A 17,587-nucleotide genomic window follows, 5' to 3' on the forward strand; every position below is an offset into this window, starting at 1 on the left:
GCAGACCATGACAGATTCAATCCCTGCTTGGTCAGGGCCGCCCTCCAGGGGAGATGGGTGCCCTCATGAGATTCAACCCCCTCAGGGCCCTCCAGGGGAGATGGGTGTGCTCATGAGATTCAACCCCCTCAGGGCCCTCCAGGGGAGATGGGTGCCCTCATGAGATCCAACCCCCTCAGGGCCCTCCAGGGGAGATGGGTGCCCTCATGAGATTCAACCCCCTCAGGGCCCTCCAGGGGAGATGGGTGCCCTCGTGAGATTCATCCCCCCCAGGGCCCTCCAGGGGAGATGGGTGTCCTTTTGAGATTCAACCCCCTCAGGGCCCTCCAGGGGAGATGGGTGTCCTTTTGAGATTCAACCCCCTCAGGGCCCTCCAGGGGAGATGGGTGTGCTCATGAGGTCCCAGAGATAGACAATTTACAATTTACAATTTAGGCATTTAGCAGACGCTCTTAATCCAGAGCGACTTACAATAAGCAAGAACAAAAGCATGGGAATACATCACAAAAAAGCATTTATCATAAAACATGCGTAAGCTAAGAAAGTAACAGTGGAATATCTATATTATGAGACTATACATATAAACTATATATATATATATACTACTATGCTATACATATGTACTATGGCGTGCTATGACTATATACAATGCAATTATAGTGCCGTCTACATAACATGCTATAAGTCTGTATCAGATGCTATCTAAGTCTACAGAGATGCTATCTAAGGGGGTAGGGTAAGTTCTATGGGCCATGATGGAGTCTGAAAAGGTGGGTAGATAGAAATGCCATTAAATGGGGTGTCCGTAAACTAATGCATGTTAACCTGGGAGGGTCCTTGAAATTAAACGGGTTGAGAATCACTGGCATATCTTTTCAAATGGGGGTCCGCGGGCTAATTAATGTGAATTTGGGGGTCCTTGACATGAACCAGTGTTCTAGGGTTAACATACTCTACCGTAGATGTTGGTTAAAGTAACATTTTAGTCATTCAAATAAGTTGTGTATTTGCTGCTTCAATCAATCCGTCCTTCAAAGCAGGAAGACAGTGAACGTAAAGGAAAAGCTATAGTTTCCGGACATCTGGTCGTCAGTGATGGCGGTATGCATCGACAAAATAGCAGATCTATAAGCCCTCAACGCACTGCATCGTGTGGCGCTGCGAGCTCGTAGATCTGCTGACTCTGGAGGTAGGAATTATAGGCGGTAAGTGTTGGTTTGAGACGTGATGACAGTGTTTGGAGAAAGGAAGGGAAGGAAGGAAGGGAGGGAGGGAGGGGGGAAGGAGGGAGGGACGGGGGGAGGGAGGGAGGGAGGGAGGGAGGGGGGGAGGGAGGGAGGGACGGGGGGAGGGAGGGACGGGGGGAGGGAGGGAGGTGACGGGGGGGGGGGAGGGAGGGAGGGAGGGAGGGAGGGAGGGACAGGTAAAGGAAAGGATTTAATCACAGAGCCCTGATACGCCTGCAGGGCACATGTGTTCTCTTTCTACACACACACGCACACAGTCACACACGCACACACACACACACACACGCACACGTGCGTGTATAATGTGTACATGTGTGCGTGTTACAGTTTCAGAGGCACACGCCCTCGATCTGTCTCTTGTTTTACAGCTGTATATAAAAGTATTACATCTATGTTATACAAGCTCATATAACGTGCAGCGTCGTATATTTTTATTGACTGCATATAGCGTGTACAGGACAGCTATAATATTATATCATTTTATAGGCCTATACCTCCAGCTCCACTGATGATCACACTCACATGTACAATGCAGTATGGTGGAAAGGAGCAATTTGAACCCATTTTGGGGCGGGAACCCCTTTTGGCGTTAGCATTATGCTATGCTTTAGCTATTGAAAAATAGCAGATCTACAAGCTCATAGCGCGCCACCGAGTGGTGCGCTACGAGCTAGCAGGTCTGCTGTTTTTTGGAAAAATCGAATAACGACTGACATAGAAACATAGCTTTTTGAGTGGTGCAACCACTCCTACAACCAGCATTGTCCGCGCGTATCTATGTGTGTATCTATATCAGTGGTCATGAGCACGAGTATATGACTTATTAGTACCAGTAGGGGGCGCCAGAAACAGAGAGAGGCAGCAGTGCTGTGCCTGCTGCCTGCTAGAATCTGATCTCGGGTCAAAAAAATAATTAAAACACATGTGTTTCCAGGCGTCTCCACCGGGAGGCCATTCGAGGTCAGGTCAGAACGGGTTAAATATTTAAAACCCGTGTGTTTCCAGGCGTCTCCACCAGGAGGCCGTTCGAGGTCAGGTCAGAACGGGTTAAATATTTAAAACCCGTGTGTTTCCAGGCGTCTCCACCAGGAGGCCATTCGAGGTCAGGTCAGAACGGGTTAAATATTTAAAACCTGTGTGTTTCCAGGCGTCTCCACCAGGAGGCCGTTCGAGGTCAGGTCAGAACGGGTTAAATATTTAAAACCTGTGTGTTTCCAGGCGTGTCCACCAGGAGGCCGTTCGAGGTCAGGTCAGAACGGGTTAAATATTTAAAACCTGTGTGTTTCCAGGCGTCTCCACCAGGAGGCCGTTCGAGGTCAGGTCAGAACGGGTTAAATATTTAAAACCTGTGTTTCCAGGCGTCTCCACCAGGAGGCCGTTCGAGTGCGACAGCGCGGCGGCGGCCGACGTGGTGCTGCTGGTGGACGGCTCCTGGAGCATCGGACGCACCAACTTCAGACGCGTACGGGACTTCCTGGAGGGCCTGGTCAGCCCCTTCCACATCGGACCCGCCCACATCCAGTTCGGTGAGTCAATAACCTCCTTCCACAGCGGACCCGCCCACATCCAGTTCGGTGAGTCAGTGTCTTAGAGTATATATGAATAGAGAAGACACCCGAGTTTCTCCTCCCATCCACTTGCATTAAGTTGATCAAAAGCGCATGAGGCGATTTCACTCCTCCTTCCTGGTAGGAACAGAGTGCATTCTGGGATGGATTTGCCCCAAACACATGAACGCGCTGGTCGTTGACTATCATTGTGCCGTTTGTGCGCGTTCACGTATGAAGCATTCGTTCACGTGTCATGGCCTCAAACACATGAACGTGTGCAATGATAGTCAACGGAGCAGCGCTGGCTCGAGCTGCAATACCAAATCCGGCCACTATGTCCATTTGGCCTCAGGGTTTCCTCTGGGTGCCTTCTCTATACATATATACTCTATGTCCATTTGGCCTCAGGGTTTCCTCTGGGTGCCGTCTCTATACATATATACTCTATGTCCATTTGGCCTCAGGGTTTCCTCTGGGTGCCGTCTCTATACATATATACTCTATGTCCATTTGGCCTCAGGGTTTCCTCTGGGTGCCGTCTCTATACATATATACTCTATGTCCATTTGGCCTCAGGGTTTCCTCTGGGTGCCTTCTCTATACATATATACTCTATGTCCATTTGGCCTCAGGGTTTCCTCTGGGTGCCGTCTCTATACATATATACTCTATGTCCATTTGGCCTCAGGGTTTCCTCTGGGTGCCTTCTCTATACATATATACTCTATGTCCATTTGGCCTCAGGGTTTCCTCTGGGTGCCTTCTCTATACATATATACTCTATGTCCATTTGGCCTCAGGGTTTCCTCTGGGTGCCTTCTCTATACATATATACTCTATGTCCATTTGGCCTCAGGGTTTCCTCTGGGTGCCTTCTCTATTCATATATACTCTAAGGTCAGTGTCATCATGTGCAAAGATCCCATAGCTGGCTGGGGGGTGACGGAGGCGTTGCTTATAGCAACCGGACCAATGTTAGTCCCATAGCTGGGGGGTGGTACGTACATATTCGTATACCCCCATATACGCTATAGTTAAAGGGGCATTCCACTCATTTTATATTTTTTTTTATATACTTACAGTTCTAGGAAACTCAGAATGGGGGGGGACTTTTTTTTATTATTTCCACACAAAAGCTCTAAGGTATATTAATGATGTTGAAAATTAGTGGAATGCCCCTTTAACCCATTCAGGCCTGACGTCGAAATTAAAAATAATTTCTAAAATCATGAAATTGTTCTGAAAGGTTTGAGGCACATTTTAATGATTTTTCTAAAATAGCAGACCTACAAGCTCATAGCGTGCCACTCGGTGGCGCGCTATGAGCTATTTTTAAATAGCTAAATTATAACATAATGTATGTAACCACCAAAAGTGGTTCCCGCTCAAAATGGGTTAAGATTTTATTGTATTGTATTGATCATGGGTTTTCAACAGGTGGTCCGAGGACCACTGGTGGTCCGTGGAGGTATTGCATGTGGTCCCTGACCATGCATTTAGTAATGTAGGATTTGTTGATTTGTTTTAAATGTTCTTTCCACTAGTTGAGAAACCGTGAACTGAATGACCTGGTGACCTGTGATGAGTCCATCCATGTAGTCATTTACTGACAAGTTGGAGTTCAAGAAATTCAACAGAAAAAGGGAGTAAGAATCTCAAGAAGGGGGAAGTGCACCGGATTGTCTGGTTGAGTCATTATTAATAGGACATTTGACCAGTAGTAGTCAACGGTTGAGAAACAGTGGGATGTACATGGGATGCATAGCAAGTGTTAACTTACAAAAGCACTAATCTTAGCCCATATATCCCCACCCAACACAACAGTGGTCCCCAGGTTGATACTAAGTCAGGGTGGTGGTCCCTCCTTCACAATCAGTTGAAAACCCCTGGTATTGATGGTAAATATCCTGTCATTACAGTGGCTGGTATTGATTGTAAATATCCTGTCATTACAGTGGCTGGTATTGATTGTAAATATCCTGTCATTACAGTGGCTGCTCATGTCATTTCCATCTCTCTCTCTCTCTCTCTCTCTCTCTCTCTCTCTGTTGCGTTATATTTGCCATAACATGTGTGTACTGTGTGTGTACATGTGTGCGTGTGCGTGTGCGTGTGCGTGTGTGTGTGTGTGTGTGTGTGTGTGTGTGTGTGTGTGTGTGTGCGTGTGCGTGTGCGTGTGCGTGTGCGTGTGCGTGTGCGTGTGCGTGTGCGTGTGCGTGTGCGTGTGCGTGTGCGTGTGTGTGTGTGTGTGTGCGTGTGTGTGTGTGTGTGTGTGCGTGTGTGTGTGTGTGTGTGTGTGTGTGTGTGCGTGTCCCAGCCCTGACGCAGTACAGTGGAGACCCGCGTACAGAATGGCAGCTCAACAACTTCACCACCAAAGACCAGCTGCTGGAAGCAGTACGGAGCTTCAGATACAAGGGAGGCAACACCTTCACCGGTAAGTACACCTGTGGGTGTGTGTGTGTGTGTGTGTGTGTGTGTGTGTGTGTGTGTGTGTGTGTGTGTGTGTGTGTGTGTGTGTGTGTGTGTGTGTGTGTGTGTGTGTGTGTGTGTGTGTGTGTGTGTGTGTACCATAGACTGTAAACAAATATGGACAAAGCGTTCGCCGGGTCTGATATGGACGTAAAATGAAGCCTGTCAGTCCTTGAATTGTAAATCGCCATCTTTCTAGATCCGTTTGGGCCCAGCTGGCCCATTGGCTGGCCCAGACAACAAGGCGGGACTTCCCCCCTTCTTCTTAGTTGGTTTTTATTTTGACTCGAACGGGGGGTGTGGCTCCCGATCATAGACTGTAACGGTAGCCTCAGAACATACGCGACTTTATGGTCATTTTTTTAATACATGGGACCATCATTTTCCAAAAAGAATATTATGACATGAGAAATGAGACTTTAAACTAGTGACTGGAAGCAGAAAGTATTCATGACCATGTTTATTAAGGTAATACAGTCTAGGTGAAGTAGGGCCCAAATACATGGACTTCTATGGGGCTATGGGCTTTTCTGGGTCCAATGACAGCGCCACAACAGGCCATTATATGAACTTTCAGGATGTCCCGATTTCCTCAGTGGCTTCACACAATATCTGTCTGACTGCCCCCCTGGTGTGTACGCATGCGTGTGTGTGTATGCGCACGTATTTGTGTGTGTGTGTTTGTGAGTATGTTCACTTGGCGTATATACTTATTTCAGCACATTGCGATGCGATTGTTTGAGTTCTAAATACAAAGTATTAACCCATTCTGACCTGAGATCAGATTTAAAAAAAAACGTCTTCTACATCCTGACAGTTTTCTGAAAAAGCTATGTTTCTATGTCAGTCGTTCTTCGATTTTTCAAAAAATAGAAGATCTAATAGCTATAAAGCATAACATAATGCTAACACCAAAAGGGGTTCCCGCCCCCAAAATGGGTTAATTATTAAGTACAAAATGATTGATGTATAATAGTGTATTTCACATAATACAACAACATTGCTTGTGTGTGTGGGGGCGTGCGTGCGTACAGTGCAGGTGTCCAGTTCGTCTGTACCAGGCTAAAACCTTAGAGGTTTTGAAAGGTACCTTTCATGTGTGTGGCGTGTGTGTGTGTGTGTGCGTGGCGTGCGTGTGTGCGTGGCGTGTGCGTGGCGTGTGCGTGTGTGTGTGTGTGTGCGTGGCGTGTGCGTGTGCGTGTCATCCAGGCCAGGCGCTGATCCACGTCATGGAGGAGAACATGAGGGCGGAGTCAGGGGCGCGGTCGGACACGCCTCTCTTCCTGGTCCTGCTGACGGACGGGAAGTCTCAGGACGACGCCGTGGCCGCCGCCCAGAGGCTGAAGAACGCCGGGGTGGAGATCATGGCTGTAGGTGAGACAGGGAGGAGGTGAGACAGAGAGGAGGGGGGGGGAGGGGGTGAGACAGAGAGGAGGGGGGGAGGGGGTGAGACAGAGAGGAGGGGGGGGAGGGGGTGAGACAGAGAGGAGGGGGGGGGAGGGGGTGAGACAGAGAGGAGGGGGGGAGGGGTGAGACAGAGAGGAGGGGGGGGAGGGGGTGAGACAGAGAGGAGGGGGGGGGGGAGGGGGTGAGACAGAGAGGAGGGGGGGAGGGGTGAGACAGAGAGGAGGGGGGGGAGGGGGTGAGACAGAGAGGAGGGGGGGAGGAAGGCATTTGTAGAATCGTCCTCAGGTCTAAATGGGTTGAAATGTTTGAGAACCACTGTGCTAAAGACCCCTGCTGGTTAGTTGGGGTACTGCCTCTGTGCTAGAGAGCCCTGCTGGTTAGTTGGGGTACTGCCTCTGTGCTAGAGAGCCCTGCTGGTTAGTTGGGGTACTGCCTCTGTGCTAGAGACCCCTGCTGGTTAGTTGGGGTACTGCCTCTGTGCTAGAGACCCCTGCTGGTTAGTTGGGGTACTGCCTCTGTGCTAGAGAGCCCTGCTGGTTAGTTGGGGTACTGCCTGTCTGCAGGACAAAGTCTGTTCTGCATACTTTGCTAACAATAATATCCAGTAACAAGAAGATATCGTTACCTCCTAACTCCATTTTTGTTTATTTATTATTATGCTTTGCATAAATCAGAGCCATTGAACACCCTTTACGTGTCTGTGTGTTGTTTCGAAAATATTATAAATATTGAACCAATAAAAAGTAGTAGTTTGGACAAAACCTCTTAACTCCATTGGACCCTCAAACTGTCTGCTAAAGCAGCTAACTCCACCACCTCTCAAACGGTCTTCTAAAGCAGCCATGCAATTAATTGACAATATACCGTAATTACTATAAAGCACACTTGAATATAAGCCGCACCAGCAAAAGTTTGGGAAAAAACAAATGTGTACATATACAAGCCGCACTGGACTATAAGCCGCATAGAGGCCATAGCCAGCCATAGAGATAGATTTAGAAGGTCCCCTAGTGGCCATTAGCTGTATAAATCCATAGATTAGCCGCAGGGTTCAAAGCATGGGAAACTAGAAAAAGTGCCCTTCTGGGCACAGGTCTCCACCAGGATTCTTCCTCAGCCTAGTGGGAATATGCGTGCACAGTTTCATCGCAATCGGACGCTGCGTTGAGGAGTTGTGGCGATTTGTACAAAGCGGGCTACTCCTGAAAACTGTAGGAGCCAATCGTGGCCAATCAGGATGGAATATGAGAAATCAAACAAACCTGTGTTGATCACATGACTATGGAGATCATGTGTATCGATTTGCGTGAAATTTGGATAAAATCTGAAGGAGTAATAATAGAAAATGTGTTTTACATAATTTATGTCGGCCTCCTGGTGGCGCTATAAAGAGCAGATGTGAAAAATTCCAGACAAAGGTTTTTCCTTGGCCTCTAGGGAGTTGGCATACAAAGTTATCCACAGATCCGTGCAGTTAGAGGTAAAAACACTTTTCGGCCAGTTATAGTGCCACCTTGAGGTTGAGTTGAAATTGTTGATGTGGCATTTCGTCCTCAGCCTAGTGGGAATGTGGGTGCACAATTTCACGGAATTCACGCGATATGGTTCATGATTTGCAGCATTTTGTTTGAAACTGAGCACTCCTGTGAACTTTGGAAGCCAATCTTAACCAATCAGGATGGAGTCTGAGAAATCTGAAAGACCCGTTTCATTGAATGGTGGCTGCTCACGGACACACGGACGGACACACACACACACGGACGGACGGACGGACACACGGACGGACGGAGTGCAAAACATACTCTCCCCCCATGCCTTCGGCCTGGTGGAGACAAAAAGTAGCGGCTTATAGTCCGGAAATAACGGTACTCTATAAAGTCACAACACCAACTTTGATGAGGCTGTATTTATTGCTTTATTGCTCCAAATGTGTCACAACTGTTTGGATTGAAGACGTGTGTATTAATACTTCATCTGTAGCACTGATTTGTTTTATTTGCCAAAAAAAACGACAGCCTGTAGTTCCTCGATGGTGTTGAGATGTTGAGCCATATAAGATTATGAATAATGTCCCGGAAATTCTTAATTCATTAAGGTTTCTGCTATGAATATTATTTAAATTCATCATGACATTATACTGTATGGACGTTATCATACAGGCCTGATTGGCCAACGCCATTGGAACGTGAGGATTGGTCGCACGTGACATTACGTGATGTCACGTGATGTCATGTGACATCACAAGATATAATTATTAAATGGTAAGACTTCACAAGAGCCACGGAGACTTGACAGGAACCATTTAGATCCAAGCTGTTGTCAGTGTGAGGAATGTTTCACTCATTGAAGCTTCTGAAAGAAAAGGAACGGAGATGCAAGCACGCAGCCGTGGCAGTAGGGGGCGCCATGTTCTCCTTTGGAGGAGTCCAGGAAGGCGAAGGTGCGATGGATGTGCGCATCTTTGACACGACGGCTTCGACCTGGAAGGAGCCCAAAGTGTCGGCCTGGCAGAGCGCTCCCTCTAGGCGCAGCCGTCACACGGCTGTGCTCATAGGAAACACGGTCTACCTCTGGGGAGGCTTCAAAGCCGACTCACTGGACTGGTGCAATGACTTGTACGCATTTGACGTCGACAAACACACCTGGTCCGTGCCCTCCAACCAGAAGGGGGCCCTTCCAGAGGCGATGAAGGGCCATTCGGCCTGTGCTTTGGGGAACGTCATGTATATCTACGGATTGCACACCCGCATCCGGGGTAGGATGGCGGACGAGTATTCCTCTGGAATGTACAAGTTGGACACCACCTCCATGGTCTGGTCTTTACTTAGCCCCGAAAAAGGCGAAAGACTGTCGGTTTATCACTCCGCCACCATCATTGGGACACGGATGTTTGTGTTTGGGGGCCGACCCACCGAGAGTCGAATGGTGTGGAAGGAAGAAGAGAACGCCGCCGCCGGCGACGACGACTCTTGGGGCCACTTCAATGACATGAGAGAGTTTGACACGACCACCGACCGCTGGCTGAAGGCGACGGCGGGCAGCGGTCCTGATGACGCGCGTCCAAAAGGGCGTGAGGGCCATTCAGCCTTTGCCCACAACGGAGAACTGTATATATTTGGTGGCTCCGGCGCGTGTCAGATCACGATGTTAAACGATTTGTGGAGATTCGACCCGCGTGACTCCTCCTGGCACGAGCTTCAGCACGAGGGGAAAGCGCCTACCCCGAGACACAGGATGTGCTCCTGCACCGTGGAATCTCGTGTCGTCCTGTCGGGAGGATCCGAAAGTCCGGACAACATAGACTTGGGACCAGAAGAGGTGTACATCTTAGACCTAAGTTAGTGCACGCGCACGTGAAGCGTGACATGAAGATCACATTGCAGTGACCGCACTTCATTCCACCATCACAGCTACTTGTGTGATTATTACATGAGGTGAAATCTAATCTAAAATGGAGACATAACATTTGAAGGGCCCTTATGACTGAGCAGCGCATGTAAGCCAAGCCCCTGTTATCAGTGTTGGGTTCACTACTTGGAAAGCGTAGCTTGTACAGCTACAAGTAGTCACCATGGCAGTAGCTTAGAGATCAAGCTACAGTTATGACCCTGGAGAAAAGCTACAGCTACATAGAAAAAGTAGATCAGATACTTTGAGCTACTTAAAAAAAGGGGGGGGGGGGGGGGAAGAAAATCTGCGTTAAATTGAGAACGTGCATGTGGTGTTTATGAAACAAAATATATATCCTACAAAACAAGTCAGAAATATGCCTCTCAACTGAGTTTTTTATTTATTTATTTTTTTTGGAAAAAGAAGAAGCTATGGCATGGGCTGTGATTTCTCCTCCTCCCACATGTGTCTCAAAACCTAAAAGTTTAACCACATTATCAGCAGCTCATGGTCAAAACTTACTGTAAGTAGCCTATTCAATATACAATGTACAACGACATCAGTTCCTGCATGGGCAGTGTTCAGGAGAAGGGAGGGTTTTAAACATGTAGTATATATATTATTTCATTATATTGTAACCTATGTATTATTTGCAAAGCTTCTATCAGAGATGTATACTGTAGACATAAAAGATTCATCTTAAGATGTAAGGATGATGAAAAGTGAAAACATAAAAAGTTTGTGATGTAGCCTGTCGTTTCCATCAAGGTAGTATCGCCCAAAGTGCGTGCCTACGTTCCCTCCAACTCCAAGACAATATTTCAGCAACGTAAGCTCCTTCCATTCTCTTAAACAACGTAAGCTCCTTCCATTCTCTTAAACAACGTAAGCTCCTTCCATTCTCTTAAACAACATAAGCTTCTTCCATTCTCTTAACCAACGTAAGCTCCTTCCATTCTCTTAAACAACGTAAGCTCCTTCCATTCTCTTAAACATCCTAATTGTTCGTTGCATTGTGCTCTCTTGTAACACTGGGCGAAAAACTAAATAACTGCACGATAATACCGTCTGTCCACTCCAGTACTGTCTCCATCCGTGGTGAACATTTCACCCGGAAGTTTATCAAACAGCAGGATCTAGCCTAGCAGGAACCGGATACGGATACGGTGCTTTAGAGGCGGGACAAGAGCTAGGATTCCATTAAAGTGTTTGGCCGAACAGGCCAAACACTTTTGGGATTGAGTGCAGGATTTCAAAAGTGGGTGCATTAAATAAATATTTTAACTAGGGATGCCGCCGATTAATATTAATTATCTTAGTCTCCAAAATCGTTGTTAATGTTGAAATCGATTATTACAGTAAGGCTGCATGATATATCGAACATGTACCTTCATCAGAGTGGAGAATAGAAGTGTAAATCAAGTTGAGCAAAGCCACTCTTCTCTGCCCCTCTCTCTCTCTCTCTCTCACACACACACACACACACACACACACAGTTAACGATCGCTTGTTAAGTGTGTGTGGGGGGGGGAATGTGACACTGGGGGAGACTTGGCCCCCCCATCCCCCACCTAATTGCGCCCCTGCGTTGGAGCCCGTACACTGGCCTACTTGGAACGATGCGAGTTGTAAATGAATGCCCCGCCCAGATATTATGCCTGTGTCCCTTTTATGCCCATATATGGAGTTCTTTGCCAGGCATGCCCAAATATGGAGTGAATATGGAGCCTATGCAGATGTCAGAATGATGTCAGCACTCAGAAGTCGTTGGGACGAACCCGTATTTAGGCATGCCCAAATATGGGGTTAGGGTGGCCCGTGTAGAGGCCTTGTGATGTCAGCGGTGTCTCCTTGTATGCCCATTGTCAGGGCCATGAAATGGTTTGGTTATGTTAACTATACATTGGGTCAATGAAATGAGTAGGCTGTCACTGGTGTTGATGTGGATGATTGACGGGCATAGGGGCGGACCCAAGGTTACCTTTAACATCACCTGTTCACCTGCTGTGGACACAGAGAGAGAGGGGGGGGGTGTGGGACGCCATACCTTTTGTTGACCGCTTTATTTCATTTACTTCATTTACTTTGTAGCTGTGGTCATTTTTGCTTTACATTTGAGCACCGTCATGAGTTATTTACATAAATAAACACATTTAATAAAACCCTTAAAATGCATAATTTGGATCCAGCGAATTCCTTTTGTTTGCGGCGGAGCGCGTCTGACAACATGGCCTATCCCATCGCCTCTCAGCGACTTTAAAGGCGTAGTGAAATGAAAAAGACGTTTTTCCACACTTTTAGACCATATCCGTGGTCATCATATTATGGGCATACCTAACAATGGATGCCAAAAAAATGGGAAAATTCTCATTTCTGTGTGTTTTTATATCAAAGGTCCATAAAAACGATTGTTTTATTTATTTATTAAAACGAAAACGTGCTGCGTGATGACGTGTAGAGATACACATCGATAAAAGCTAATAAAAATGAAGCTCACCCGTTTAATTCCCCATATCTGCGCATCTGTCCAACACAGCTGCTCATGATTACAGAAATCCTCAGTTTTTATTCCCATTCAAGATAACATCCAGACAGTGTATTACTCGGTTTCAACTTAATCATCATGCTAAAATATGTATCTGAAAACATTATAGGGTAGAAATAAGCCACATAACAGTAAACTGGTGTAGCTGGCCGACAATCTGATTTGTAAACAAACACACACCATGCGTGTTGCGTATAGCATAGCTACCGTCCCTAGCTACCGTCCCATCGCCTGAAGGGATGCGACGCTCTGATTGGTTCAGAAACTTCAGACCGGTGTTTCATGTTGAAACTTCAAAATAAATTGTCCACCATTTCCGTTTCCCTACACCTTTAAGTTTATTTTTCATGTCGCTATCACACGTGTGGCTATCACACGTTAGTATGAACACGTGTTGAAATGATGAATCCGTCCTCTTTGTTTATCACTACAGGCGTGAAGAACGCCGACGAGGCCGAGTTGAGGCAAGTGGCGTCGGAGCCTCTGGACCTCAACGTGTACAACGTCAACGACTTCCCCCTGCTCAGCAAGCTGGTGGCGCGCCTCGTCCACATCCTCTGTGGGAAGATCCAGGACCGCAGCATCGCCAAACGTAAGAACAGTATCTATCCAGGACAGCAGCATCGCCAAACGTAAGAACAGTATCTATACAGGACCACAGCATCGCCTAACGTAAGAACGATAACTATCATCTGGTACGAAAGAAATAACTCCCATTCGATATTCAGCTATACAGTAGTGTCAAACATTAAATGCCATTGTAATGTACGTAAATGCTGAATTTACGTCATATGTAGACGAGCAAATCGGCTATTTTGTTAAATTCCCATTGACAATGAATGGAGAATTTACGTTTAATTAATGTGTCTGAGCAAATAGACATGATACGCCATGAGTCGACTCATGATGGCGGCACATGCAAGATGTTTATGTTTATTTGAGAACTCAAAAATGTATTTTCAAAGCTGAGCACGCACTGCCAGAGGAAGTGCACCTGCCTTTCTAAGGCCCTTTCCCAATTCCTTTTTTAACCCTACCCCTCAGCCCTTGCCCCTTCCCCTTGTCCCTACATAATGAGTGTCAAGGGGTAGGGAGATAAATCATCCCCCTAGGAATTGGAACGTCCCTAAATATTGAACGTCCCTTGTAGAAATTGATATACAACCTGTTCTCAGAAAATAGCTGATCTGCAAGCTCACTACAGGCCAGTGGTCCCCAAACTTTGATGGCATTTCTGTCTCTAGGACCCCCAATTTATATTGTAAAATCAATGTTAATTAACTCTGAGAGTGTACAAACTATCATTTAGCCCATAACCCACTTTGGAAACTACTTTCCATTTGATTTAAGCTGTAGAGATGGAACGTAAATATAACATTGCTGTGGTTATGATGAAATAAATATATTGTAATTTTGTCTCATGTTGGTAGCCCACCATGCAGAATGTAATTCAGCTAGATATAGCTCATTCTGACACCTGCTCAACAGTTGTACCTGATTAATTGATTATTGTTTGTATAGCATGGGTACAGATATATATACAGGGTTAGAAAAAGGAAAAACAATTTACAGTATAGAAAGAAGGGGCTGTGGTCACTGTTCATTGTTTTTAATATCATTAAGAACAGAGTAATTTTCTATCAATGAAAATGCCATCGTGATTCATCTCCATCCAATGTATAGTCTGCACGGCAGCTTGCAATCTGTTCCGTAGCTGGTTTGCCTGGGGAAAAAAACAACACCATTGCTAATTAGTTATGTAAGTTTTGCAACTTAGCTTAACATTGGTCATGATAAAACCATAGCTATCACTGCAGCGCGAGTAGCCAACATTATGCAGTGACAGCGTTATGTAGGTACAGTAGGCTGTTCCACGGCTTTTAAGAGCTCCAAAACTGCAGAATGTTGACATATCGTGGTCTGGGGGGTCGGACTGATGCCTGCTCATAAACTAGCTTGCATCCGTGTTGTATCACCGGCGCACCGGCGATAAATCTAAAAGAATAAAGCGCTGATGCGGCGCCAAATGAATGGGTAACGTTGTATGAATGCAACACCGTATCATATCGTTAGTTCACGTGAGGTAACGTTAACCTTTGCTAGAGATTGCGATATTTTTGGCGATGCAGATTGTTAATACATTCAAATAATATTGGTTATTATAATATTTTTCCATAATAAAGGGCATAAAAGGCTTCTTACCTCGTCCGCCTTTCAGCCCTCACTGCCCCTCAGTGATGTTGCTCCGTTTGAAGTCCCGTCGCGACATCCCTTCAAACGAAGGGGATTCTAGCCCTAACCCTCAGCCCTACCCCTCGCTCCAAAGACAATTGAGATAACCCTTCCCCCTCACGTGAACGCGCATAAGCAAGGGCAAGGGCTAAGGGCCAGGACGAAGGGAGGAATTGGGATTGAGCCTAAGTGTCATCAACTGTAAGATGTCAGTTAGGTATGCAGAGATGTGCTCTTCAATTCTTTTGTTCATTTATTTAACCGGTTTCTATTCCATGTCTCTCTCTTCTGCTCTCATTCTACCCCTACTCCTCTCCCTTCTCATCATGGAATACTACAAAATGTGTGCGCTAACAAAAAAATACTTTACTGACTGTAAACCTGTTGATTCTGATAGTGAGGACAGATTGTGAGCAAGACACGCAGTCAGCTCAATACTTACTCGCTCACACATCTCACTTAACACCATCACTTAAATGTGCATTCCATGATTTCATCACTCATCCCTCCATATGCACAGTAGCGAGCTATAGCTTGCCATACATGTAGAACAGTGGTTCCCAAAGTGGGGTCCGGGGACCCCTAGGGGTCCTTGAGGAAGTTCCAGGGGGTCCTCAGCAAAATGATAGTTAGGAACCAAATGGACCCTTATGGGTCTGTAACTCAAAGAGTGTACAAATGGAACCATACGGACCCTTACGGGTCCATTTGTGTCCAACTTGTACGCAAGTTGGACTTGCAGGTCCAACTGGTGGTGCTTGAAATTAAATTGGTTGAGAATCACTGCTAGTAATGCAAATCTTCTCTTATGGGGGTCCCTGGCATATCTCTAGTAATGCAAATCTTCTCTCATGGGGGTCCCTGGCATATCTCTAGTAATGCAAATCTTCTCTCATGGGGGTCCCTGGCATATCTCTAGTAATGCCAATCTTCTCTTATGGGTGGGTCCCTGGCATATCTCTTCAAATGGGGGTCCGCGGGGCTAATGAGTGTCGATTTGGGGGCCCTTGGCATGCAAAACCTTGGGAACCCCTGCTGTAGAACGAAGACATAGTAGTAATAATAATAATAATAATAATAAAACTTTATTTGTATAGCAACTTTCATGACAGCTCAAAGTGCTTTACAGAGCAATGGAGAAAGAAAGAAAAGAAAAGCGATAGTGATCCAGTGTGTCTTTCCCTCCCTGCAGGAATGGAGCCCCGGCCCACGGTAGACCCGGTCCTGTCCTACCCCAGTCCCACCGACCTGCGCTTCTCGGGCCTGGGCTCCAGGGAGGTCCGTCTGCACTGGACCTCCGGCCTGGCCAGCCTGGCTGTGCAGCAGTACAGGGTGGTCTTCCACAGCTCCGAGGGCCAGAGTCCACAGGAGGTCAGTCTGAGGGCCACACAACACCACCAACGCAGCAATGTGTCTGTCGACCAGTGAACTGACGCGCTAAACAAAGTTTGCCCACTGATCGCTGGCTTTTTTGAGGGTTTTGTTTGAATTAGCAGATTGAATTAGAAATGAAGACAAATGCATAATAATACACTATTGTCTTTCTAACGCTGTGTGTCTGTGCCTGCCTACCTGCCTGCCTGCCTGCCTGCCTGCCTGCCTGCCTGCCTGCCTGCCTGCCTCTCTCCAGGTGGTGGTTCCTGGCTCAGCCTCCAGCGTGCTGCTCACAGGGCTGTCCTCCCAGACTCTCTACCACGTGTCCATCTTCCCCGTGTATGAAGACAACGTTGGCCTGGCACTCCGAGGAACCGTCACCACACGTAAGAGACCATATGAATGTACAGAGGGATGCTGTACTCTCTCTGTACTGTAAGCAGACATTATTTGCCCTGGGTGAGGGGACTGATAAACAGAGGGACGGTGGTCACCTCACCAGACTATGAACAGGCCTTCATACCTCCCCCTCTGATAAACAGAGGGACGGTGGTCACCTCACCAGACTATGAACAGGCCTTCATACCTCCCCCTCTGATAAACAGAGGGACGGTGGTCACCTCACCAGACTATGAGCAGGCCTTCATACCTCCCCCTCTGATAAACAGAGGGACGGTGGTCACCTCACCAGACTATGAACAGGCCTTCATACCTCCCCCTCTGATAAACAGAGGGACGGTGGTCACCTCACCAGACTATGAGCAGGCCTTCATACCTCCCCCTCTGATAAACAGAGGGACGGTGGTCACCTCACCAGACTATGAACAGGCCTTCATACCTCCCCCTCTGATAAACAGAGGGACGGTGGTCACCTCACCAGACTATGAGCAGGCCTTCATACCTCCCCCTCTGATAAACAGAGGGACGGTGGTCACCTCACCAGACTATGAACAGGCCTTCATACCTCCCCCTCTGATAAACAGAGGGACGGTGGTCACCTCACCAGACTATGAACAGGCCTTCATACCTCCCCCTCTGATAAACAGAGGGACGGTGGTCACCTCACCAGACTATGAACAGGCCTTCATACCTCCCCCTCTGATAAACAGAGGGACGGTGGTCACCTCACCAGACTATGAACAGGCCTTCATACCTCCCCCTCTGATAAACAGAGGGACGGTGGTCACCTCACCAGACTATGAACAGGCCTTCATACCTCCCCCTCTGATAAACAGAGGGACGGTGGTCACCTCACCAGACTATGAACAGGCCTTCATACCTCCCCCTCTGATAAACAGAGGGACGGTGGTCACCTCACCAGACTATGAACAGGCCTTCATACCTCCCCCTCTGATAAACAGAGGGACGGT

The 17,587-nt window shown here is 47.1% G+C and overlaps 1 protein-coding gene across 2 annotated transcripts in view; it reads left to right on the forward strand.

Moving 5' to 3' along the window:
- LOC310862323 (collagen alpha-1(XX) chain-like) overlaps window positions 1–17,587 on the forward strand; it is a 127,194-nt gene that overhangs the window by 57,647 nt on the left and 51,960 nt on the right. For both annotated transcript variants that reach the window (XM_083770173.1, XM_083770172.1), the window contains exons 7-12: window positions 2,606–2,773; window positions 5,115–5,234; window positions 6,479–6,643; window positions 13,045–13,203; window positions 16,036–16,214; window positions 16,474–16,603. In XM_083770173.1, coding sequence (XP_083626299.1) covers window positions 2,606–2,773; window positions 5,115–5,234; window positions 6,479–6,643; window positions 13,045–13,203; window positions 16,036–16,214; window positions 16,474–16,603 — 921 coding nt within the window. The remainder of the gene's footprint in view (window positions 1–2,605; window positions 2,774–5,114; window positions 5,235–6,478; window positions 6,644–13,044; window positions 13,204–16,035; window positions 16,215–16,473; window positions 16,604–17,587) is intronic.

This window comes from Protomyctophum parallelum, assembly GCF_964188405.1.
Source record: "Protomyctophum parallelum genome assembly, chromosome: 7".
Lineage (NCBI taxonomy): Eukaryota > Metazoa > Chordata > Actinopteri > Myctophiformes > Myctophidae > Protomyctophum > Protomyctophum parallelum.